Raw genomic sequence first — 25629 nt, forward strand, 5'->3', positions numbered from 1 at the left:
ACTGCCCCAAATGCCGTGGGAGGAGTTCTGTGTTACCTGCTACTGCTGTATGCCTGGCACTTGGGAAAAGCCTGGAATGACAGGGAGAGGGAGGGCAGAAAAAGGACCTAAAGGTGTATTCCTTCAACACCTCCTGCTTGACAGTTGAGCCCTGCTTTTACCATGGTCAAGTGTCACAGGGGACCAAGTTACAGGGTGAATCAAACTCTATATTTAGGAAGAACAACTGGAAGCTATGACAGGAATTCCCTTTTACACTTTGCTTCTCTGCCGAGTCCCACTCCAGCCTGGAGCAGCACTCAGTGCCGTCCAGGCTGAAAACATCGGAGCTATTTCAGACACATTAAAAGGGTCACAGTCAATACCTCAGCTGGTAGAAGAAGGTACCTCTTTCAGCATCAAAAGGAGGTGTGCATACTCACTGGACGGTTTGGAACTTTTTTTATATAAGTAAATAAGTTAGCTAATCTTGAAAGGGTCAATTAAAATCTTGAAAGACCCTCATGAAAATTCTTTAGGAATTACTGTGAGTTTACTACAATAGTTGTGGTTTTCTGCCTATTTTAATGTCTCATGCAGTGCATCAGAGTATTCAGAGCAGATTGCTATTACTTCATAGTCTGTGGGGATCTAAAAATTTAAAATAAAAGTCACTTAAATACCTCATGACTCATAAGAAATGTGTATGAGTTTGAATATTGTAGTAGATAGGCAGAAGGCTATTGTTTTCTGTATGTTTTTTATAGTTAGTGAAATATTATGGTTTTGATCTAAGAGAGGTTTCTTTCACTAAGCTTAACAGGCAGCTGTAACACAGATTATTGTGTATGTATTACAGAAAATGTGACCACATTTGCCTAGAGCTTGTAGTAAGTTTTTGTGTAACAGGCTGAAAGCTGAAGAGTAGGGGTTTCTCTTCTTTCATTGTACTGCTTGGGTCTCACAGTCGTGTAGTTCCTGTCAAAGTCTTTTAATAAGATAATACACTGCAGTTCTGTCTCCAAAATGCCCATTGTGCTTGATGCTGTGCATGCAGTGGGGGGAGAGGACAGCTTCCAGCTGAGGCAGGGGGAGGGCTCTTGCTGTTGTCTGTGTGCTACTGTACATCTCTGGTGTGCATTACAAAAGATGGCATTATGATATCTCATCGTATTTAAAGCAAATTGAATAAATCAGCTTATTATCTTGCTGCAGCTCTGTCAGAAATTATTTTTAGCAGAGAGACAGAAGACAGGTTCCTTTGTTTTACAAAGTTTTGCTTCAAAACAGTAATTTATTCCCCTGCAGTAGTCCTGTATTTCTCAAGTAGTCCTGCTCGTGAGTACTTCACTGCAAAGCGAGGGAATTTGCAAGGGAAGGTTGCCATAAACCAGCTCCAAATTGAACTAATGCTGCCACTGCTTTCTAAGTTTGGCTCAGCATGCAGCCCATAAAAGGTAAAAGGTAAGGTGTGGGGAGGCCAAAAAGACACCAGGGAATACAGGCTGCGTGTCTGCATTTCTCTGCCTGCCAGAGACATGAAATCCTGCTGTGGAAATGAGGGTGAAGTGGGACTTTTTCAAGTTTGCAGAGCTGATTGGAATACCAGAAATAACTTAATACAATCAGTGCAGCACTCTTGACTCTCTCTCTGTGAGACACGTGGTGAAAGAGCAAAGGAATTGATAAAAAAAATTAACTTATCACTTCTGTAATGGATGCTTGTGTAATCTAGGGTTTATTTTCCTGTGATTGATGGTCAGTATTGGTCTGTAAGGAAATTCGGGGAAGGGAGGGAATGGGAAAGAGGCACAGATCTATTTTTACTCAGTAGTGTGCTGTTGTCCTGATTTCTCTGGCGGTAATGAGGACAGTGAGGCCTGCTAGGAAAATCACCTCCTCCAAAAGCAGTCCTACACAATTGTATCATGCATCCCTCTTTAGGCACCGGTGTCTGATTGCAGTAATTTCCAGCACTGGCTGCTTGTGAACCCAGAGCACCTCGCTGAGGAGCACTAATGCTGGGCTTGTTTCAGAGCTGAGGTTCAGGGTAAATCCTTGCCATTTATCTCTAAGTGCCCCAAGAGGTGTGTATGGGTGTTTTTGCAATGCACAGGCATGCAACATGAAGTACATCTTAGCAAGAATTTCTTTGTGACAGTGTTTGGGAAGTAGATCCACTGTGCTTCAAAATGTTTAATGTTATTTAAACATTTTTAAATGTGCTTTTTTTCTATTTTTCATTCTGATTAGAAAGATGAGAATTTGATTAAAAAATTAATTAAACATTCTGTATTATGACTCCTATCTTCCCAGTCAGTTGGGGAATTATTTTGTGTTTATTTTGGAATACAGTCACTGATCAATGGAACAATTATTTATTTACCTCATAAAGATTTTCAAAACTAAAGGAGATAGAGTCTAGTAAATCCTTTTGTGTTTTTGAAATGTGTTTGACTTTTATCACGAATGTCAGTGGCTGAGATAGCATCCCCTAAAGTGAATTCTGAAGTTTTTAAACTCCCTCTCATTTGAAGATTGTATATATAAAACCACAATATAAAGCTCATTAAAAGAATGCTGATTTTATTTTGCACAGTGGGTTTTTTTTCTGATTTATTAATTTAGTAGAAGCAATTTAAACCCAAACAATTTATGAACATGATTGTCCTCTGACTGAATGCTGTGTTGGTTTGGACACTACTTTCTGCAGCTGGGAGTGTGACCAGAGGGAGACCTCTAATGGCAGGTCATTTGTATTTTTAATTCTGCTCAGCATCCTACACAGATTTAAAACTGATGTGAGAATATGAAGCAGGAATTCTTCTAGTCAGTCCCAGCAAAACAATTTCAGGCTGATATTGCTGATATGCCAAGTTAAAGCCAACCTACAACTCATCTGTATGGTTTTTTGGGGACTGCCTCATGTCACAGTTATACTCTTTGAGATACCCAAGTACCTCAAAGTACCTTTAATTTCTGAGTGTATTTCTGCTGTTCTCTCCTATGTCATTTATTTCTGTTCTCATTACTTCCCTTCCTATCTAAGATTAAATACAGTATCAAAAATGTGCTGTAGTTTGGTGGTGATCAGTGAATTTTCTGGTGAATTAATTTCTCAGCTTTTAGAATTACTGCCTTACTTTATATTGTAATAGTTAAATAACAAGACTTTGATGAAACTCTAGTCCAGTTAAAATGTAACTTCCAATTGAGAGAATGAAAGGCTGAGATGGTGTTTCAAATAATCTGTTAATAGAATTTCTTCCTTTTTGCTTTGGCACATTTCCCTTTGCTATTGTATATTAATACTCTATCAGTCCATATTTCTCCACCTGCATAAAATTATATGGAAAAATATGTTATTTTTGATCTTATTGCTAAAGAAAATTGATGAATCTATATGAACCAAAACTTTGAAAGGAGGCTACTTTGTGCTCTAGCAATTGTCAAGGAGAACTTTTCTTCTTGATCATCTTGGTAACTTTCAGTCCACAGGCACTAAAGATTTGCAAGGATTGAGTCAGAAAATGGTTATGTCTGCATTTACCAACGTTTTCTAACAAGTTATGTTTTATTTGAGAGAAGGCTTAAACTGAAAGTTCTAATAATTCCCACATACATACTGTGACTGGGCTAATCATACACTATTTATCCTCAAAAGCTTCCTTGAATTCTTACTCATTTAACAGTACTGTTAAGGTTTGAGAGATTCCTTATCTCTACTCATTATTGTTTTTAATGTGAAAGAGATAGCTTCATTTGTGGCTATGAAAGATTAATTGGTGAAGCTCAGGTGTTCTGTCTCCTCCTGATATCAGAAGGAATACCTAAGCAGCTTGGAAACTGAGATGGAAACAGGAGCTGGGCAGATGAAATGGATGCCTGTCAAGAGGCAGCGTGGGTTAAGTTCTGGCTTATCTTCCACAGCTATCAGAATGTCAGAGCCTGTAACACTTTCCAATTTTGCTTGCAGGGATAAGCCTCTGTCGTAAAAATGTCAAAACAACCAGCATCACATGTCAAAGCCATTCAGGTAAGAGATAGCATTTATGTTTTTAATATAATAAAATAATAAATATCGTCTTCCATTGCTTGGCAGATTGCATTTTTACTCAGACAAAGCACCATAGGAGTGCTAGCTGGGGTTATTCTGTCAAAGTGAAAAGCTTAGTAGATATGAAAGCACTGAAAAAGCATGACCTGGAGATCATCTTTTGATCTGAGCTGATAGAAAAACTGGATCAGATAGGTTCATTAATCACTTGTTTGCTTGGTCTTTGCAGTGTTAGGGTATGCCTAGTGGAGGATCATCTAAGAAAAGTATGGTAATGCATCTGCGTAACTGTTAAGTAAAAATAATTCCTGCAACCATTAGATTTGCCACAAAGCCAATATAATGCTGGGAGAATGATAGGCTAAAAAGGTAGCATGGGTGTTGTGAAGTTTTTCACGTCTGCATTCTTAAGGAGAAAAACCTTCAAGTTCAAATAATAGTTTAAGAAGAATTTTATTTAGAAGCCCAAGGAAAATGAGAGGAACACAGATCTTTTAATTTGAAACATTCTTGTCTGCCATGTAACTTCTTCAATGATATATTGAAGGAAGATGGAGTTGATTGTTGCATACTTCTTGCTTATAAAGATAGAGTTAATTGTTGCATACTTATAAAATAAATAGCTGGGGAATTATCCCAACATCATCATGAAGTAAGGTCATGAAGAACGTGTTTAGTTCATGTTATCAATGGTTCTTGTCAAAAGGCCAAAATATATTCTGAACTGAAGAATCTTACAGAATTCTCATGTATTTTGTAAAATGCACTTCCCATGAAATTTTACTAGGAGTTCAAGTTGCCTTACCTAAGAAACTTAAAATGGAATTTCTGAAGTCTTCTTTGTTCTCTGTTTTCTTGAGATAATACTAATGCAATGGATTGGAGTATCAAGATTAATCAGCCAGGGGCTAGGCATCATACTAAAGATGCAAAGCCCTGTGAAAGTGCAGATTCTCTTGATCATCATCATCAATTCTACCCAAATAGGCATGAAAAATACTGTACACTTGAAATTAGAAAAAAAAGCCATTTTGCCAGACTTTTGATTTCACTCAGTTCAAATTTAAATCCCTCTTTTACAATGACTATAGAAATGTTTGTAGGATTAATGAAAAAATATGGATCTTTAATAGCTGAAAAGTATTTATTTACATTTTTCATTTAAACTCCACAGGTACATACAAAAATTTCTAAGGAATTAATTGGTTTACATTTTTTCCTTAGAGATGTAATGATAGGCTGCATTTTTTTTGTAGAATGGCTTCCAGCTTCTAAATATAAACAATGCTGCTAGATTGTTCATCTAAAAATGCATTAAATTTAAGCACTAAGTGTTATATCTCAATAAACTTTAATTTTTTGCAAAGGTAAATTGAATAATGAGAAAAATTACAGCAAAAATTTAAAATATATCTATTAAGCATTGGGTCAAAGGTGGTTCTAGCAGGGAGACTTGCACCTGAATTGATGCTTGTTACACTTTGAGCAGTCTAAGAACGATGACTCAAAATGTCACATTACTTTTCTACATTGTGATTCATATCTTATGATCCTTTGCAATTGTGTGCTGGTATAATAGGACTGATGTGCCCTGGGGAATGTACATCATGCTGCAGCAAAAGGAATGTAATGGCACCTCACTAACTAAAGTGTTTCATGGTGTTCTGTCTCTGAAATGGCTCTTTTCTGACTGTGCTAGATATGCACAAAAATGTTCACTTCCCAATAGCTACTTAACACAGATGTGTGAGAGTTAAAGGCAGCAACTGGTTCCCAAGAGTAGTTTGAGGCAATAGAGGACCAAAGGATGTTAATTTCTGGAAGCAATTGCTGACCTCCCCTTCTCACTGTACTAAAGGCTGTGAACAGCTCTGACTGAAAATTATTCTGTCTTTAAACACTCTTGGCTTTGCCCAGAGGTAACGGTGAGGAGGTTTCTAGGTTTTTGTTGTTGTTTGTTTCTGGATTTCATTCCATTTTCTCTCCAGCTCCTTCCTTCCTTCCTTCCTTCCTTCCTTCCTTCCTTCCTTCCTTCCTTCCTTCCTTCCTTCCTTCCTTCCTTCCTTCCTTCCTTCCTTCCTTCCTTCCTTCCTTCCTTCCTTCCTTCCTTCCTTCCTTCCTTCCTTCCTTCCTTCCTTCCTTCCTTCCTTCCTTCCTTCCTTCCTTCCTTCCTTCTCCTCCTTCCTCCTTCCTCCTTCCTCCTTCCTTCCCTCCTTCCTTCCTCCTTCCTCCTCCTTCCTCCTTCCCTCCCTTCCCACTTCCTTCCCTTCCTTCCTTCCTCCCTTCCTCCCTTCCTCCCTTCCTCCCTTCCTCCCTTCCTCCTTTCCTTCCTATTAATTTCTACACAAGTGTCTTTCCAGATTACTCAGTCATCCATCTGGACAGCCAGGAATGGCTGTGATGTTGTGAAGGACTTATCCATAACAGTCCTCAATTCATGCACAGCTGCATCAGCTGAATCCTAACTTTAATGCCCTCTCTCTAAAAAACAGAAAGAAGAGCACACAAAAATCTCAAAGTACCAATTCAATTGAGTCAAACCAGCAATATATTAGTATGTCATTTGTACAGGTATTTTTCCTTTGGTCTGTTCAGAAGGAGCCTGGTAGAGTACATCAGTGCACACACCTATCCAGTCATTGCAAAAACTGCATGGCACTAAATATGGTATGCCTTTCAAACAAAGGAAGAGGCAAATTCAGTAGTTTTCATAATTAGTATGGATAAACATAACCATCACACCTAGAAAGTCTGACTAAAGCAATTATAATTTAGGATTTCCAGAGTCTAGAACAGAAAATTTCCTATTTAGCATTTTACTGGATAGGGTCATATCTCCATCTCAACTCACAGGTGACAAAAGTCTTGAAACATATTTTTAAAACAGAATTGTCTTTTTGTTAAACAACCGAAGTTGTTAGGCAACACAGCACAAGTCCTTGCAGGGCTATGCTGGTGTACAGAATTTGGCAGACACACAGCTGCTCATCTGCAAGACAGGACCAGCTCTGGATTAAGAGAGATTTACAGCTCAGAACTTTGGTACCTATGGTCAGGAATTGTTTGGAAACATCATATTTTCATTTCATACTGGGAATACTTTCATTTACAGTATGTATTATCAGATCCAAACTGTTTTTAACTGTGTCTTAAAGGATGCTCATTTTACTAAGTTATTTTGTCACAACTGCGTACCTCTTGCTTGAACTCTGACATGAATGTCCCTATTGCAGACAAAAAAGTACAAACTGCTTTAGTGTGACACAGATTACTGGGAAAGTGCTGAAGCAGACCAAAGAGTGCTTTATTGAATTTAATTAGCAGACTGGGACTTTTGCTTTCTGAACCACTTTTAGTTGCAGCTGGTCTGTCAGTCACAGTGGGAAATGCAAGGGCTGTAGTGTTCTGTGGGAGGCTGGCTTTTGCTTTGGCTGCCTCCAAGGGGAAGGAATGTCCAAGTTCAGGATGTGCACCACAAGGAGAGATATCTCTTAAAGGTTCAACTCTGCAGACTTGTATGACCATGCTTGCTGTAATTTGCAGAGAAGTTTCCTGTTCCAAAAATTGAAGCTCTCTAGAGATACCAGAGTTTGGTGGGGTAGTTACTCAAGACTAGAAATGAAAAAGATGGGTTTTCCCACCCATAAATGAAATAATGAGTTAGGAACTGTGAGGCTGAAAATGCCCTGTTCCCTGGGAACTTTAAAAGTGCAGGTGAAAAGTTTCACAGTATCTAAACTAATGCTCAGTGGAAGACCTTTATAAAACAAATGCATGGTTGTCTGTGACCCTGCAGATATTTGGCAGCCCCACTGAAATGACAGTGTCATCTTGCATGAATAAGATAATGGGAAAGAGGTAAGCAGAATAGAGGGAAAAGCATTCATTTCTTGGCAGATGGAGTTTTAATTTGCTTGTCATTTGATTACAGCTGTCAGAGCAGTTGTTGTTACTGAAAACCTGAGCTGTTTTCCTGTGGTTTCCCAAGTGGGTCATGATCTGCAAGACCATATCTTGAGCAGGAGGATGGGATTATTTGTCTTCATTTAGTGCAGATCAGTTAGGTGGTAAAGGACAAGAGCTCTCTGTTAGAAGGTTCTCTGCTTCTGCTCCGTAACATTATCGATTCAACCCCTGGTTTTACCAGTGGGAGTCGTGGTATTTTGATGACATTTCCTAGGAGCAGCTTCTCTTCTGAGATCACGAGATAAGAATAAGTATAAATTGTGCATTTAGTTGATCATGCCATTTGACTTTTAAAACAATGTTGGCTGGGTCACATTGGGAAATGGATACTTTTCAGCTGCTCTTTCCTAAGCAGTGTTTTGTGCTATTCTATTCCCCAAAATCTTTACTTTTAAGATATCTGTTATCAGCCCCAATTATGTTATGGCTACTGGCTTTCTGCCCCAGATAAAAGATGAGATTGATGCAGTTGTGGGGGTGTCATTCTGGAGGGAGTTTGCAGAAGCCAGGGGCCTGCAGAAGCCAGGGTCTGCCCGGTGTTGGAGCTGGTTCAAGTGTTTGCAGTTCGTAGCAACTGTGGGTAAATTTTATTGGTAAAATCACATTTGAAATACTTATGGTTTAAGATGACTCAGGGCAGGCTTCCCTTCCAAGATACCTGTGATTAAGTGAGGTGAAAAGTGGTGTCATTAGAGAATGGAGAGTGGTCCAGTCATTGGGTGTTATTGAAGGATTTGCACGATTTACACTTAAACATTGTTTTTGGCACTCACTCTCTGTTTGACCTTGACCAAACTGAAGCAGACCTAGGTGCCTAAAGACACTTTAGTGTCCAGTACTCATTTGTTTTAAAGTCCAATGAAATCAGAAAGCATTAGTCTAAAATGCAGAAATTCAAAAGCTTTCTAGTTTGTTTTTTCACTTTCTCTCTTTCAAATGGAGATGAAAGCACTTCTCTTTCCACAGGAGTGGTGTGATGATGCATACATTGAAGACATAAGTGCTTGGAAAAAGCATGATAATGTCTGTATGCTTGTCCCATTCCTTTTGAGTTTTGCCATTTACCAACTGTATCTTCATTTATCAGTCACTATTAAATGCATCAAATTTCCTTCTCACAGGCTAATATTAACATCCCAATGGGAGCATTTCGCCCTGGTGCAGGCCACCCTCATAAAAGAAAAGAAGTTACACCCGAAGAAGTGGAGGAGGTAAGCAAAAAAGGTTTTTTGATTTGTTTTTTTCTGAGGAGAATCCCTGCCATAAAATGGAAAAGGCCTTTAAAGTGATTTTATAGCTCCACATACCAATCTTAGGTACCACAGCTGGACATGCTCTGATCATTCATGGAAATAAATGGCCACTTACTAACACTTAATGTATAAATAGTTCTGCTTTTGGTGCCAAGGCACCTATAGGAACATAAACAGCTTTAAAGGTGTGTAGCACTGCTTCCCCAGCAGGATGATATCTGCTGTCAGGGGAGAGAGCCAGGATTTCCCCAGCAGTATTTCTCTAGATGGGAGCTGATGAGATACAGCAGGAAAAGTTATAGCAAGGCTTTGGAAGACTTTGCTGCTGTCACCCTGTGGTGTGATTTATTGTTACAGCTTAACAATATTGGAACAGGTTTTCAAACACGACACTTTTTAGAAGGTTTATCAACAAGAAGAAATTGAATGCTAAGACACTTGCAAGTTAAAACAGAAATTCCAAACCTATTTATCTGCCCAGGGGTGAAAATACTCCATTTTAAACTGAATTCTGTATTTTCATGCTTGTATTTTACGGAAGTGTTTAACACTGAGGTTTGAATATACAATCCAATTTATACCTTAACTAACATTGATCACAAAGGTTATGATTAAACACAGATATCATATTTCTGAATCATATTAGAGCATCTTAATTACCATTAACTTCAATAATAAATGAGACCCTAACACCTACAGTGGAAGAAAAGGTAGTGGTAGATATTCCAAGCAAGATAAAAAAGATGGGTGCTCCTGGTTTCCTGGCCAGTTTAATTAGTTTGGATTCACAGTCCCCAAATGAGAACTCATCCTGCTGGGCCAGAGCTCCCACTGCTCCTCACAGCCAAGGGCAGGACAGGCTGTGTAAGAGCCAATTCTTCTTTTCCTGTCTCAGGCAGACTTTTTTCTCTGAATTTTGCCATATTTTGATATGAACATGTTGTTTATGTTCTCTGTTTACAGAGAACTTTCCTGAAATAATCAAACCTAGGCTGACTTGGCTCTTCAGAAGATTTAGAAAACAAACATACAAAATGACCTTGGATAGATATTGTGGCTTTCTCCCGTGGAAAGGAGTCAAAGCATATTCTCTCTGCAGTAATTAAACTGGTGAAGGAGTGGATGTTATTAAACAGAAATGTGTGAGTTCTAATAGTGTTTGAGAAATAAAGCAAATGACTGGTGCTGATAATTACATTTGTTTGGGTAATTGAATGTTGCTTTCTCATCTGCATGAATACCTATAGGAGACAGACATTATGGAAGATCTTGGCCCAGGTTTTATGGGCAATACTCAACCAAACCAATGGGATTAAACACTACAGGCAAAGATCTTGTTATAGGAATAGAATAAAAATGCTACCAGTGAACTTGTCATTTCAATTTTCTCATCTTGTTAAGTTTTGCCATACAGCTCATGATTTTTCAGAGCAGTTTTAGACAAATCCTACTTTTAACAGTGCATAATCACTGCTAACAGTGCATTTTCCTCTGTGTTTTATAGCCTTGCCATAGGAGATGAGGGGAATATGGATCTTACTCAAAGGGGTGGTGGAGTCAGATAGGAATGTGTATTTTTGAAGGTCAGCGGAGCAGACGTGTTAACATGAAAAGAAATGGAGGGTGGGAATTACAGAAAATAACTCTTCTTCAGTCAGAGCATTCCCATGCTTGTATTTTTTAATTAACCCTTATTGTATATCTATTAACCCTTATTGTATATATATTGTATATCTAAGGGACTTTTCAGGCTTCCTTCCATAAAACTGAAGGCTTTAGTCAAACCTCAGCTGTGTGTTGCACATGGAGTGAGTAATACAGGGAGCAGTGAGGTCATAAACACCAAACACCTGAGGCTGGAAGAGAAAGCTGACAACGATTTATGGAGCACAAAGTCTCCAAAATGTGGGCAAAGCTTGCACCACTTGTTCTACAAGAGGAATGGTATTGCACATGACTTGAAATGGTATTTTTACATAGTTTCTGCTATGTATTAATAGGTACTGCAGGGTTCAGGGACTGTTTGTTTCCCCTGATTATTCAGATTATCTAGGAAAACTGTCAAAGGAAACAGTACAAGCTCATTACATCTTTGACTGCTGATACAATTTTGTGCATCCTTCCAAACAGCTTTTGTATCAATTTACTTATTCTCCTGCTGTGCTTTGCTACTGTTTCAGGATGTTGGATCATTAAACCACGTATCAGGCAGTACATACAGTTCCTGGGGATGAATTACTGGTTGGGATTTGAAATAATCTGGCAAAAAATAGTCAAATATTATTAGTATTATCTTGGATTAATCAATAGTGTATTGGCTAAAATGTCAGAAAAGATAATACAAGTGTACCAAGCCAAGAAATGTAATTATCAATTCCATTTTCTAATACCTGGTGATCTTAGGAAAGTCCTTAAAGATCAGATAGGAAGAAAGTTTTCTCCAATACCTTGTTTTTTTGCTAGTAGACATTGCAATCTTCTTCCTGATTAGCATGTAGTCCATTAGTCAACAGAGAAAAAAGAGGCGTTTACTGGCCAGTAATATTTGACAAGTAATGTTGGAATTTTAAAAATTAAGTTAAATATTAAGAACTGACTGTTCACAGTTAATTCCCCTTTTCAAAACGGGTGGCTAATAAATCTGAATCATGATTGAACTCTAAAAAGCCCATCACAAGAGGACATTCACAGAGTAATCAAAAATGAAAAAATAATTTCATCAAGAAATTTTTTATAGTAAAATGTAAATTAATCTCTATGTGTACTTCATTCCTTCTTTATGCCAGCTTTATAAAATACACAACAGGCTGAAACAACACTAAACTGATGTCTGGGAATCTACTCCTTCAAAATATTACCCAGTCTAGAGTAGAAATGGTCTTTAATACCTGCTCTACTCATCCAGAAGCAATAGTACAGCTGAGGAAGTACCAAGGGCTGAAATACTGTGGTCCATTGGGAAATGAGCTGAGTTGCTCACTGTTGTGTAATTGCTGTTATTTAACTGGCATTTTTACAGTGCCAGCAAAATAGCCATGCAGCACTACCATAATTCAAATATATAATGATAAAAACTCCTTCTGGTCTTGCAACTGAGGTTATGAAAAGTTAAATTTCAACTCATGTTGATCTTGCATGGAGCTTTTGGAGTCCATAACCTGCTATCATAGCTCTTCTCCAGAGCTGCAGAAGTACATGATGATCTTCCTCTCCAAGTGTCTGGCAACTGTGAAACATTAAAAGGAATTAGATGATAAAAAATTATTCTTCTGCTTTTTTTGTCATTTAAAATATGAAGGATTTAAAGTTGCCTTTAGTTCTCCAGTTATTTTCTAGAAATATAATTGCCTGGCATTATAAACTCTAACCCATTCTAATCCTCATTCTCTACACTGAGCATCTTCTATTCTTTTTAGAATGGTTTTAGACATTTTAGACAACAACCAACAAAATAACTTACCTCTTCATGCCCCCACCCCATTTTCACTGGGATTGCCTTCAGTATAAAAACATCATTTCCTGTTTTTCAAATAACTGATCTATGCTCATGTTCAAGAGATTGCTATTGCAGCAGGAAGGTCACTGATGTCCTTTTGTGCAGAATGCTCCTGCTTCAACAGAGGAGGAGAAAGAGAAGAAACTGCTCCCAGGAGCTAAGAAACTTCCAGGTCTTGCTGTCAACTTGTCAGAGATTCAGAACATAAAGAGTGAGCTGAAATATGTCCCCAAAGCTGAACAGTAGCTGGAAGAAGCAGGTGAGTAGAAGAGAGGTTCTCTGCATGGCTCTGGGAGAAGCAGGCTGATCCAGAAAGCTCTCTAAGTAAAAAGGTGGTTTTTCAACTACTCCAGTGGACCTGGAGTCACACACCATAATTCAAAGGAGAAGTATTAGAACTCATAATTGAGATTTGCTGTTATTTCAAACATGTTGGAGACTATATCCAGTGATATATGGCACCCACCAACCCGCCTGAAGTAGTCTGTTCAGCGTACTAGGAATTCAGTGCATTTGGAATATCAAAGCCACTTTAAAAATAACGTATTGCTTCATAAGCATAAAGTCCAGTTTTGTAAAATATAGAACTTGTATTTTTACAATATAACTACAAATTAATGTTTTCCAATGCAAATAAATTTATTGCAGTGGTGGACAAGTAGGTCAGTATTTTTAAAAAGCTTCTTTGGAACATTAGTCATTTGATATTAATTTATTTATGTAATTGAAAATTTACATACTAATGGTTCCATGTATTTGACCACACAAACATAGCCCATGCTATTTGTGGCACTCCAGGACTTGCTGTAGTATGGCACAGGAAGGACATGGATCTGTTGGAGTGAACCCAGAGGAGGGGCACAAAGGAGGGCAGGAGCATCTCTGTGAAATACAGACTGAGAGAGTGAGGTTGTTCTGCCTGGAGAAGAGGAGGCTCTGGGCAGATCTCACTGTGGCCTTTCAGTACTCAAAGAGGGCTTATAGAAAAAAGGAGGACAGAATTTCTGGTAGGTCTTTTTGTCATAGGATAATGAGTAATGGTTTTAAACTTGAGGGAATTGGATTCAGACTAGATATTAGAAAGAAGTTTTTTGCAATGAGTTTGATGAAACACTGGACCAAGTTGCCCAGAGAGGTGGTAAATAAATGCCCCATCCTCATTAACACTGAAGATCAGGCTGGATGAGGCTCTGAGCAACTTGGTCTAGTGAAGATGACTCTGCTTATTGCAGAGGGGTTGGACTAGATGATCTTTAAAGATCCCTTCCAGCCCAAAGCACTCTATGATTCTATGATCATTTTATTTAAAAGGAAATCTTCAGTGCCAAGTGAATATTTCCAAAAGGAAATATTCAGCACTTCAGTGCCAACTTCAGAAAAATTTATATCTGATTTCAAACTAGACCCATAAGCCTTTGTTGTTCTACATTCTGAACTTTATAGAAATTTATGAGAACTTCTGTCCATGAAATTATCCTCTGATTTCTTTGAAAAGCCTGAGTCAGTAAAGATGTGTCAGGCACTTACAATGAAAAACCCAGATGTACAGATAAGTTTTAATTCCAAAAAATCCCCACCCTGGCTACAGTAAAAAAAATGATAGTTGTGTCACATAATATTCACCTGAATTGCTAGTTGTGCATACTGACTGATAAATCCTTTTTATCTTGAAGAGAGGCAGAGGAGTTGAGCAGGAGAAAATCATCTGGAATTTACTGCACAGAAACATAAATGAAAAACAGAGGAAAACAGAAAGCCATGCAAAGGGGTTCTGGGAATGCAAAAATGCTAAGAACCAAGAATATGAAAAGAAATTGTATAACTTGAGTGCATTACCCCAGTGCACTCTGCATCATTAACATAATTATTTTTTATATACAGCATAAATATGCCATTTGGAAGGAAAGAGTGTTGAGTTTTTTCTTGCTTTTACCCTGCTGTGTCATAATGTTCCTGATATTTTAAACATGCAACAGGGTCTTTCTCTTCAGGAAACTTGGGGCAGGGGGAAAAACATTTTGTAAAATGTAACATTTTTAGTAATTTCAGCAAAGCACTGCTCAGAGAAATATGAATCTTTAATGTGAGGCTTTAAAGAGGTTTTTTCCTATAAGAGATATTCCAACATAAATTTAGTCCCATATTTGTTCTCAGATAATTGCTATTTTTAACATTTAAAAGTTTTTTAGTAATCCCCTTACTGAGAATCTGACAGAAACATTTAGGGCAGGCTCAGATGTTCACTCTAAAGTTTTCTACAGAAACATCAGCCAAGTAAAGGCATCTTGAAAGCAGTGAGATTATTAAGAAGTAATTTCTGTCTCTGTCCTTCTTTTGATGTATTGGTTATCAGGTTCTGACAGGGATACAGGTTTCTAGATTTTGGGTAGTGCAGTCACAGATCAGATCTGAAAACTCAGTGTTCACAGGAGCTGCAGGTACAGGACTCACTGGATGTTGGGCAGAACTAAACATGTGCCTGAATTCCACATAAAATTGAGATGTAAATTAATCAGGTGCCACATCCAGCAGCCTTGAGTGATACTAAATGTAAGGACTGTCCCCTGTAAGAGGAAATTAATCAGATCTGGTGCTTAAGTTGTGGCCTGCAGCCTTGTATAAAATGTGGTCTTGTCAGAGAGCTGTTTAATGATTGATTGTGCAAATCTAGAGAAGATTATCTCAGTCTGCAAGAAATTCACAATCACATATACCTGATGCTTTGCTCCATCTACAAGAAGGGTTAGAGATCATCCTTTGTATGTGATGATCTCAAAAGAATAGTGAGCTGACTGGTCAATAGAATATGCCTGTGCAGAGTGTGTACTGATAGATGAGGGTATTCTTTGGTTTTCAGTTTGGAAATTAATTCTCTCTTACATCAGTACTATAATCTTCTCAGATATTCACTACTGAGGGATTTCCCTTTGATATTATTTTTTTCTTTCTTGTGGTACTCTGTAGGAAACTCTGTTTCTACTTGAAACAGCTAGAATAACTCCAAATACTCTGGATAATTTCCATTATTCTGTGATCCTATAATATGACACAAAAGAAAAAAATCACAAGTACACTTGAACATGCCACAGATATCAAAGCTTTTAGAACCACAGCAGGTATTTCCAACTTTACCTCCTGCATTTTCATATTTCATGGTTAGTTTCAATAAATTGCAAGTTAACATGATTAATTTTGTATTAATTTTGATCCACGTTTTCTTGCTCAGTTTAGCATGCAAACCCAGCAGCAAAAATAAGAAACCTACAAAGCATTAGGCTGGTTCATTATTTGCAAACCCATTCCTACATAATTTTCACTTTAGAGTAACTTCTGTTAAGTGTCTTTGGTCTTGCTCTTCGCCAAAATAGGAAACATGAATAGACTTGCTAGGATCATAGTGGTGACTACAACAGTTTGTGGGAGGAATGTAATTAGGGAGATGTCATAGAGCTGGATCCACTGAAGGTCATCAAGTGCTCCTCAGTTAAGATATTACTGTAGTCATCCCTTATGGGGATCTGGTCTATCATCTATAATTAGCTAATTAGCATAATCTGTCATAAAGATTTTTTTCTTCCATACCTGTAGATGATGTGTTACATGCAGTTTTAATATACAATGTGAGTTATGATCAATTTTCCTTTTCTCCATCTACAAATTTTTTCTGCTCTTTTCACACCTGGACATTTCTACATGCACAGGAATGAAGCATATGCAAAATAAAATAGTAGCAAAATATCATACACTAAAAATATATGCCCTATTGAATAAGCAGTGGTAGGAAGCATTTAGTTTGTGACAAATGGAGCCTGCTGTGGCTGAGATTTATTGCCAATTGTTGTGATATCTCATGTGATAACTAGCATGGTGATTGTACTTGAAAATGGGCCTGAGCACAAACTGGCATTTCCCCTGAGAATATAGATAATGGCAGCCAGTTACTTCTGCAGCTCATGTTCATTCTTCATCCTGCATCCCTTCACCTTTGTGTCCTAAGTGTGGAGGGCTGTGTAACAAATCTTTTATGGTGATGGGCCATGTGTCGGATCTCAAGATCTCAGGACTGAGATGCTGAGCCTCCGAGACCACCTTGGGGGGCTCGGGAGTCCTGGGATGCTGCCAGAAGTGTCTGGTGGCAGGACTTTAACCCTACACAGGAGACGACAAGGATGAGGGCTTCACAGGGTGAATGGCGAAAAGATTAGCTAATTAGAGGGTGAGACACAGGGTTTAGGATTTATGTACAGGGGGGTTTAGAGGAGTAAGATGGAGGAATTGGGGTGTGTCCTACCCTCCTTCTTCTTCCTCCTCTCCTCCATCTTCTTTGGCCACGGTGGCACCTTTGGATTGGTTATTACTGAGAGTACACCGAGTTATAAGAATAGATGGTATTGGGGAAAAATGATAAATATTGTATACGTAACAATGGGTATAAAGATACGTGGCGGTCCGGGGGACGACAGAGTGTGCCCATGGCTGACTGCTGAGCAGATCTTTGTTCGGCTGAAAGAACATCTTTTAGATAAACAATTAATAAACATAAAAACCGAAAGAAGAACTGAAGCCTCTTCTCGTCCTTCGATACGCGGGCTGCCCCAAGGCCACCCCGGGCCTTTTCAGGCCCCTCAAACAGCCGAGATAACCGGACAGCCATGGAATCTAAATGCTGGACTTTGGTTCCAGAGGACCTAAACCTTCAGCTAAAGGGGTCTCGTCCTTTCCTCTTGAAGAAAGCATTCTTAGTGGAAGAACTTCTCAAAAGACAAAAAGGGAAATTTACTATCTTGAAGTTACAAAACAGTCTGTCATGGACATAGGGGCAGCACTCCCAGCACTGTATTCTGTATATGGTCGTGTTTGGAGAATGAGATTGTCAGGATCCCCATCACAATGTTTATGAGATGGTTTCTCACCATCTAATGCAGTACTTGCAGACAAATTGTTGTCTTTACCTGGAGCTCTACTGGGGAAGGTGGTTTGATTGCAGAAGATAGTTCTGTTGTCAGGTTACAGAAGCAAGGCAACTCTATTTTGAAGTCTGAAGAACTAGCAAAAGCTTCCTAGTGCAGCTTAGCCTTTGCACTATGCAGAGAATTCTGCCCCACATAAAATGAGAAATCTTGTCAGCAGAGCAGCCTCTGAGATTGGCATCACTTGGAGAAAAAAGAAAAGGGGAAAAACCATAACAGAAGCCCCTCAGGGAATAAAGGTCTTATATCCATACACACAAGATGGTGTGCTATTAGTTATTCCTTGGTGTTGCTATTAATTATTTACTTAAAAAAATTTGTCTATCACCTCAGGCTAAAAATGCACATTATAACTCTGCCCACTAAAGACTTAATTACAGTTTCCTGCTATATATTGCTCTAAAGCTGCCCCTCAGTTGCAGCAGCCATTTACCTCTCCTGGTGTCCCTGCTCTTACACACAATTTAGTGTTTGCATCTTGTCCCTGTGCTCTCATGGATCAGAGGGCTACAGTTATACTGCAGAACAGTCACAAGCAAGGTTATTGCTTTTTTCTCAGAAACACAACAGTGCTTTGCTAGTAGAGGAACTCTGACCTGCTGTGAGCTCTTGAAAGAGCACTGCAGTTTAAGGAATATGTGTTTATTTAATTGAGTCCCAGCAGCCAAAGCTTCTGTGAGAGAAGGGAATCTTGCATCCAGAGGATGCCAGGGTAGGTCAGGAGATAAAATCTCCTGGAGTGGGAACTATGGGATGAAGAGGGAAGATGTGCATCAAGAATTTATGCAGGACCCTCCTGCCAAAGTGAGAGGGGTCATGGGGAGATCTCCTCGGTGTGCATGAGTGCCTGAAGGCAGGGTGCAAAGAGGACAGAGCCAGGCTCTTCTTGGTGATGCAGTGACTGGGCATCCCCCAACATACTCGCTGTGTGGCCTGTGTTAATTTCAAAGTCTTCTTGTCTTCCTCTATCTATGGTTTCCCAGCATTGTGCTGTTTTTAATTCAGAACTCCCAGACCAGTGGCACTCAAGAGTTTCATGGCCAGCCATCAACTTTGTCAGGTCCCTTCTTCTTGTAAAACTGTCCTAAGAAACTAGGTAGCTGAAGGCTTGTAGGATTTTTTAATAGCATATTTAAAGTTCTTTTGGTTTGCCTTCCAGTTTTTTTGAGTGCACTTAAGATGTGCTTTCAGACTTTAAAACGGAAGAGCTAGAAATTTCTTTTCAAAGAGAAAAATGGAATGTCCAGGACATGATTTAGTATCAGAGTAACCTTTGTAGTTCTGTTACCTCCTTGAGAGAAAAAAAAAAGTTGTTATTTCCCAGATTTTCTGTGATCAGAAGAAAAAATTTGGTTGTAATGGTTTAACCCCAGTCAGCCACCAGGTACCACACAGGAGCTCACTCACTCCCCCACCAGTATTGGGGCAAAGAGAAGTGGAAGGGTAAAAGTGAGAAAACTTGTGGGTTGAGATAAAAACAGATTAATAGGTAAAGCAAGTGTCGTGCAAGCAAGCAAAGAAAAACAAGGAATTCATTGACAGCTTCCCAAGGGCTGACAGGAACTCAGCCATCTCCTGGAGAGCAGGGCCCCATTGCACACATCAGTGACTTGGGAAGACAAATGCCAGCACTCCAAACATCTCCTCTTCCTCCTTTTTTCCCCCACTATATACTGATCATGATGCCATAGGGTCTGGAATATCCCTTTGGACAACTGGAATCACCTGTCCCAGCTGTGTCTCCTCCCAGCTTCCCACCAGCATGGATGTAGGAAAAGCAGAAAAGGCCTTGGCTCTGCGTAAGCCCTGCTCAGCAATAACAAAAACATCTCTGTATTATCAGCCCTGTGTTCAGCATAAATCCAGAATTTAGCCCCATAGCAGCCACTGTGAAGAGAATTAACTCCACCCCATCCAAACCAGCCCAATTTCCTGTAATGTGGTTTGCAGCTGTCTGTCCTGGATTGAGTCTCTAGCCCAGCACACATCAGTCCTTTGCAAGTCAAGGAGAAATTTCCTTCTCATTCTCTAGCTGAATTGTGGAAGAGGAGGGGGAAAACAGACTGGAGAGAGTCTGCTTTCTGGAGGCCTAAGAAAGCTTGAAGGTGTGTGTTAGGAGGTTAATTTTGCCAAGTAAAGAGCAGGGCATATTCTTATAAACCACAAATGCTTCTACATAAACTAGTTAGGAAAAGATTTTGCTTTGTGGTTTTGGAAACTGACTAATAACTTCAAAACAAACACTGAAGAATCAGAAAACATTTTGCTTCAAAGCAAACTACAAGAATAGATGCTTGTATTTTTTTCAAAACAAAAATATGAAAAAAATAGTCTTTTATTTCCAAACTGTATATTCAAACAGAGCTTTTAAAATTATTATTACTGGAGGAGACAAGCATAAAGTAATAACTTGAAGAAGTCTTTCCTAATTTTTGGAAGATGAGCATGTTGTTTACTGCTCTATCCACACCATACACAGGAGAGTTTGCAGACATGTGGAGATGAACAGGCCTCTACACAGGGACAGGAGAAATGTCTTCATTGAGCCTCTCCTTTGAAACATTAGTGCACTTAAAGTAACAAAATACTTCCAATGCTAGCAATGTGGACCCACAAATCTTTGCTCTGTTCTCAAGTGAGAACCATTTCTGGAAGAGTTTTGTTTGAAAGCTGAAAATTTTCATAGCTCACTGCTATTTCATAGCTCACTGCTTCCCTGTAGTCATTCTGTTGATTACTAAGTCCTGAACTCTTTTATAAAATAACCCCTCTCTTTCCATTGGTGCTGTTCATGAAAGATTCTCATAAAAAATAAACTTTATACTTAGTTGCCTGAGTGAGATGCAATTTGTGGGATGACATCTCTCAGAGGAAGCTCAGAAAGGCAGGAGGTCTCATGAGATATTAGATGTTGAGGGATCAGCGAAATGTGAAGAGGGAATACAGTCAACAGTCTTTTTTTTGTCTTATCTCTGCTAGATGTGTTAAGACTTAGCCCTTGAACTACAGCATCTAACAACAGGTACTACTGGAATGTGCTCCTCTTGGAAATCTCAGAACAGGATATCAGGAATCCCTAAACTTCACTTATTTGCTGTGTGAACAGATCCAAGTATTTAGATGAACATCCTGTTATTGGAATAATAATCCCAATATTACCAGTTAGATTGTGCCTGGGCCAGTCTGACCCTCGCTGCTAGGCCGAAGGCGGCATCTGTGGTGTATCACCCCAGAGACACCTTTAGCTTGCTGGTGGTTGCAGCCAGGCTCTAAACAAGTCCAGGCTTGTTAGGAACTCCATTTACCTCAGGAAGAAGACTTCAGGCGAAGGTGAGGAGAAAAAAGGAGAGGATTCTGCTGGAGGGTTTAATATCCAGGGGTTTATTCCATGGTGACAAAGGTCTGAATCTTCGGAAGAGCTCCAACAGAATGCCGACCGCATGGCCTGATTTACCTTTTAAGCTCAGGGGGAGGGGAGGGGACAGGTGAGCCACCAACCAGGTGGGAGGGGCGGGGTCTCAAGGGACGAGGGACACCTAGACAGGCCAACGACCTCTGGGCCTGAGGGACATCCTTTGAATTTGACCAACCACACAACGCCTTTGCTGGAATGTTAAGCCTGATTGACAGGACTCACTCAGCAAGGGCGTGAGGGGGGAAGGGAGGGTTTTGGCACACCTGGGTAAGGGACCCGGAAGTTTAAAACACACCGCAACATCCTGTGACTTGAAAGGCACCTTTCCCAAGTCATATGCATATAAATCCATGCAGAACTAGCTGTGACCAGGGAACTGTGGACATGAGAAGCTGGAGAGCAGGAACAAGATCCTACTGATCACTGCTAGATGGGTATGAGCGAGATGAGAGCAATGCTGTTTGTCTCTTCCTGAGAGCTGTCCTGCCAGTGTTAGGTATGCCTGGAGCAATCAGACACTGCAATGACAGAAATCATCTGAAACACAAAATAATAAGCAATTCCAGTAATTCCCACCTTATACAGTTCAAAATGTGTTCAGCACAAGGTTTTCAAGCACTACATCAGAGTGAAAAGGCTAACTGCTTTGGAACACATGAAGTGTGACTTCCCACATTAGTAACAGCTCAGATAGTTTTATCAAATCTACATAAATTGTAGCCAATTAAGTTGACAGTATGATCTGAAATATCTCAGCTCTGATGTGATAATCAAACGAATTTTCTTCTAAATTTAGTGCCTCATCATTTTGTTTTATAGATTTTATTCATTTCATTTGATAGAAGACTACCTAATTATGTTCTCACAGCCTTGTGCTTAAAAACCACATAAATTACTGCATTACTGTACTTTCTCATCTTTTGCAGAACTGGCTTGATGTGGCATGAGCTTTGTCACCCTTGTCCAGGAGCAGGCCATCTACAAGTGTCCCAAGCCCTGATTTGTACTCAGGATTACACCTGCTTCAGCCACCAAATTGTTCCTGGTGTGCCTTCTTTTAAAAACATGTAGCTCTTTTAGTGCCAAGGTTACCTCTGTTTCACACTTGTTTGCAAATTTCTTCAGAGAATAACATTTTGTAGTGTTTGAGCTCCCTGTGTGTAGGGTAGAACATCCTATGTAGGTGGAACTCACCATGACACTGATCCCAAGATCCATTGCCCATTGTCAACTCTGCAGAGGAAATGCTAAGCTTCCAATGTAGCTGGGTTTTGCTGACCCTATCTGCTGCTGGTTTAATCTCCTAATTTCCCTTTGATTTGCCAAAGGAGTCTCAAATACGCTGTATTTCCATGTGAACAAAGGACACAGCATAAATGAGCGTTTCCCTGCAGAAGTATGTATAAGTTTTACTCTCACTGTTGGTCATAACTTATTTTTCAAATTTGATTTGCTGTGGGTTTTAGCTAGCTGAAGGGAGACTCAGCTGAACTAACCTTTACTTCAAGTTGGGAACAAGTGTAATGCCTGGTTTTCTGTCCTGCCATTTACTGGTTGTAACAGTAGGGCTGTATTTTCTTCTGACTGCAGCTGACTGAGGTTCATGTACAGACATGGGTTCCATAAAAGCAGAATAAAACCCTCAGTCTTGCTCTTCAGAACTCACTCCCCCACCTTGGTAAAGCCGATGTAGCATTGCTTTTAATTTAATAATTCAGCTATTCAATGGATAAAAGAAATAAATCGAGTCCTTCAGCTTTCAGCTCTCCTGGGTCTTTGTTCTCATTTATTGCCTTGGAGCACACCTTGTCTTGAAATTGCTGTTCCTCCTACGTGCATTTGCAGAGCCTTTGAGGGCAGAGCAGAGCGATGTTGGAGCAGTGATGGCAGAGGGCAGGGATGCGCTCGGGGAGGGAGGCGCTGGCCGGGATCGCCCCGCTCGCAGCGATGCAGGAACGGGGCTGGGACAAAGGGACAGCAATGGCTTTTACTGAGGAAACATCAAAGAACAAAAAGCTTCCCCCAAACCCAAACTGCTTCTGTTCTGAGGGAAGGATGATGACAATAACTGGATATTGCTGTTTCAAAGCTTTGAAACCTGCTGCCTTTTTTACAGAAAATGAAACCAACATTAAGGATGTACTGAAATGGAAGAAAATGCATATGCAAAGACTTGAAAACAAATATTTGAGCTAAAATAGGCAGAATCCAGGGAAAATAATACCTTCAGTTTTTCTGTATTTACAACTCACACTGCTCTTGAGTGCAGTATCCTTCCCAAAGATTGTTAAAGATGGGATACAGTATGTCCTCTGCTAAAATTAATGAAGGATCTCAGACCTCCATTAAATACCTAATGAAGGATCCCAAACCTTTTAATTTTGAATTTTTCAATTTCCTTGGTTTTGTGGTTTTGTCTGAAAACACTTAAATTGATCTGTCTCTTCAGGCTTTGAATAGAAGCATTTATTTTTGAAAAATATGTAATATTTCTCTTTTTTAGTTCTCAAGAAAAGAAGAGCTCTCTCTGTCAAGACAAGGCATACTTTCAGTTTTTCAGTCCATTTTGCTGAAAGTAAAGGGAGTCCAGATGGGTCTATCACACATGTACCCTTTTTTCAGTTTAAGCCCTTAATTAAACCAGTAACGAATAGCGTAGTAGTGCATCTCTTTCTGCTTTTTATATGCTTCTAAATTTTTTATTCTGGAATAGAATCAATATGCTATATATGTGAGTAATTACTCTGGGGCAAATTAATTCTGCAGCTAAGTGTTGTCTGTCTCCAGTTACTACAGTTTAACACATTAGCAGACAACACCTGAGCCACAGCTGAGCTTGTGAATGCTTCAAAGTCTGTCACAAACAACGTTTGTGTTTTGCCTTACATGTGTGGAGAACAAGAACCTGGCCAAACCTGTGTTAATCCTGGCCACAGAACACCACAGCTCACTTGACAAGCAGTCATGGGCCATGTCCAGGTGTGAAGTTATCTGCAGTTGGGTTGAAATTAAGAACACCTAAGGCAGGATGACAAGTAGGATGTCAGCTTCAATGCCTTGCTTTAATAGACACCATAGAGATGAGTAGAGGCTGGCTCTCAGAGAAGCGTGTGCTGACCTGCAGCTAAAAGCCTCATTTTTGAACTAAAGATCAACCATCCTTCAGCAAAGTCAAGTCCTTGGGGCTCCATCTCCAGTGAGATTTTTGGCATCTTAACCATTTCCATCAAGGCAAACCCATGGTACAAAAACCATATGCAATGGCAGAGGAATACCTTGAGCCAATGGAGCCTTAGTTCACAACCCTCAGCAATGTCTGGAACTTTATGAGCAGCAGAGGGACCAGATCCACGTTGGCCAGAATGATGCAGGCAGCTCCAGATGGCCACCCACAATGGCAGAACACACCTTGCGCTGCTGTTCTGACCTGCCTCAGGGACACATTTCATCTCTGTGTCCCCCAGTGCTCTCTTGGCCAGGGAGGTGATCCTGTGCAGGATCTACCAGGGGGAACAGCTGCCTGAACTGCAGCTTCTGTAAACACCTGCTGCCTCACTAAAGAAGGGAGCTGAGTGACTCAAACCCTGAAAGCAGGCAGGCAGGAGTGGAGAGCAGCTGGCCCACGTTATGGCATTGCATTCTGCCTCAGTTGCAGCATCCCAAGGGATGGATGAAGGCCAGAATTGTCTTCCCCTGCCAGGGTGCTCTAGCATTGCTCAGGGATAAGTCCTGGCTCCTCCCAACAGACTGTAAAGAGATGTACAAGGTTACAGAGAGAGGAAAATGGAGGCAGAGAATCCTGTCTCACCCATAGTCCTCAGTGCCTCTGATCACATAGATCCCTTGAGAAACTTTCTGCCCTGCAGAAACCCACACTTTGCCATCTTGAGAAGATGATTTTGGATGTGCTGTTATGAACCCTTCAAACATTTCTGCAAGCAGCATGGTGAAGCTTGTGTGGAAAGCTGTTTAGACATAGCTAACAGAAAAAAATTGAAAACAATCAGATTTTTTTCCCCTGGAGCTTCAGCAATGTTCTCAGTAAAGCCAGGAGACATTTCCCATCACCCTGAATAAAGTGTGAACTGTCTCCTCCAGATATGCTTCAAATTTTTAAAAAAGCAAGTAGAAAAATTTGCAAACATGCAAGAGAAGGGATGTATTGGTGGCCCCTCCCTTCTGCCTTGGCTCAGTGGTTATCACACATACACAGCCAGGAAGCATGAATAAACCAGGTCAGGTCTTTCTTTGCCTCAAAAGGATTAAAACCCACAGTTCTTCCTTCCCTGGAGACTGCAGGCTAGCTTGGCAGGGGGGCCCTTTCTAGACTTCTAGCTAAAGCTCACCTTCTGTGCAGAAATGAATTAATCTCTAGATAAGTCAGCCTGATGGCAGCTTAGCAATGTGGAGCTCAACTGGCACTGAGGAAACTTGCTTCCATGTACCTTAGCCTGTGGATTGCTGCGTACCATGTCTAAAGGATAATTTGTGTA

The 25629-nt window shown here is 39.9% G+C and overlaps 1 protein-coding gene across 2 annotated transcripts in view; it reads left to right on the forward strand.

The window, feature by feature from the left end:
* The first annotated feature begins 359 nt into the window (after positions 1 to 359).
* The window catches only part of SMPX (small muscle protein X-linked), a 41939-nt gene continuing 16669 nt past the window's right edge, over positions 360 to 25629 (forward strand). The window contains exons 1-4 of one of the 2 annotated variants that reach the window (XM_064706917.1): positions 360 to 408; positions 3956 to 4015; positions 9124 to 9213; positions 12857 to 13010. In XM_064706917.1, the coding sequence (XP_064562987.1) occupies positions 3977 to 4015; positions 9124 to 9213; positions 12857 to 12997 (270 nt within the window). In that variant the 5' untranslated portion in view covers positions 360 to 408; positions 3956 to 3976 and the 3' untranslated portion in view covers positions 12998 to 13010. Of the gene's footprint in view, positions 409 to 1342; positions 1444 to 3955; positions 4016 to 9123; positions 9214 to 12856; positions 13011 to 25629 lie in introns of those variants that run through there. The other variant, XM_064706868.1, reaches the window with a different exon arrangement.

Source organism: Zonotrichia leucophrys, chromosome 1 (genome assembly GCF_028769735.1).
Source record: "Zonotrichia leucophrys gambelii isolate GWCS_2022_RI chromosome 1, RI_Zleu_2.0, whole genome shotgun sequence".
In the NCBI taxonomy this organism is placed as follows: Eukaryota; Metazoa; Chordata; class Aves; order Passeriformes; family Passerellidae; genus Zonotrichia; species Zonotrichia leucophrys.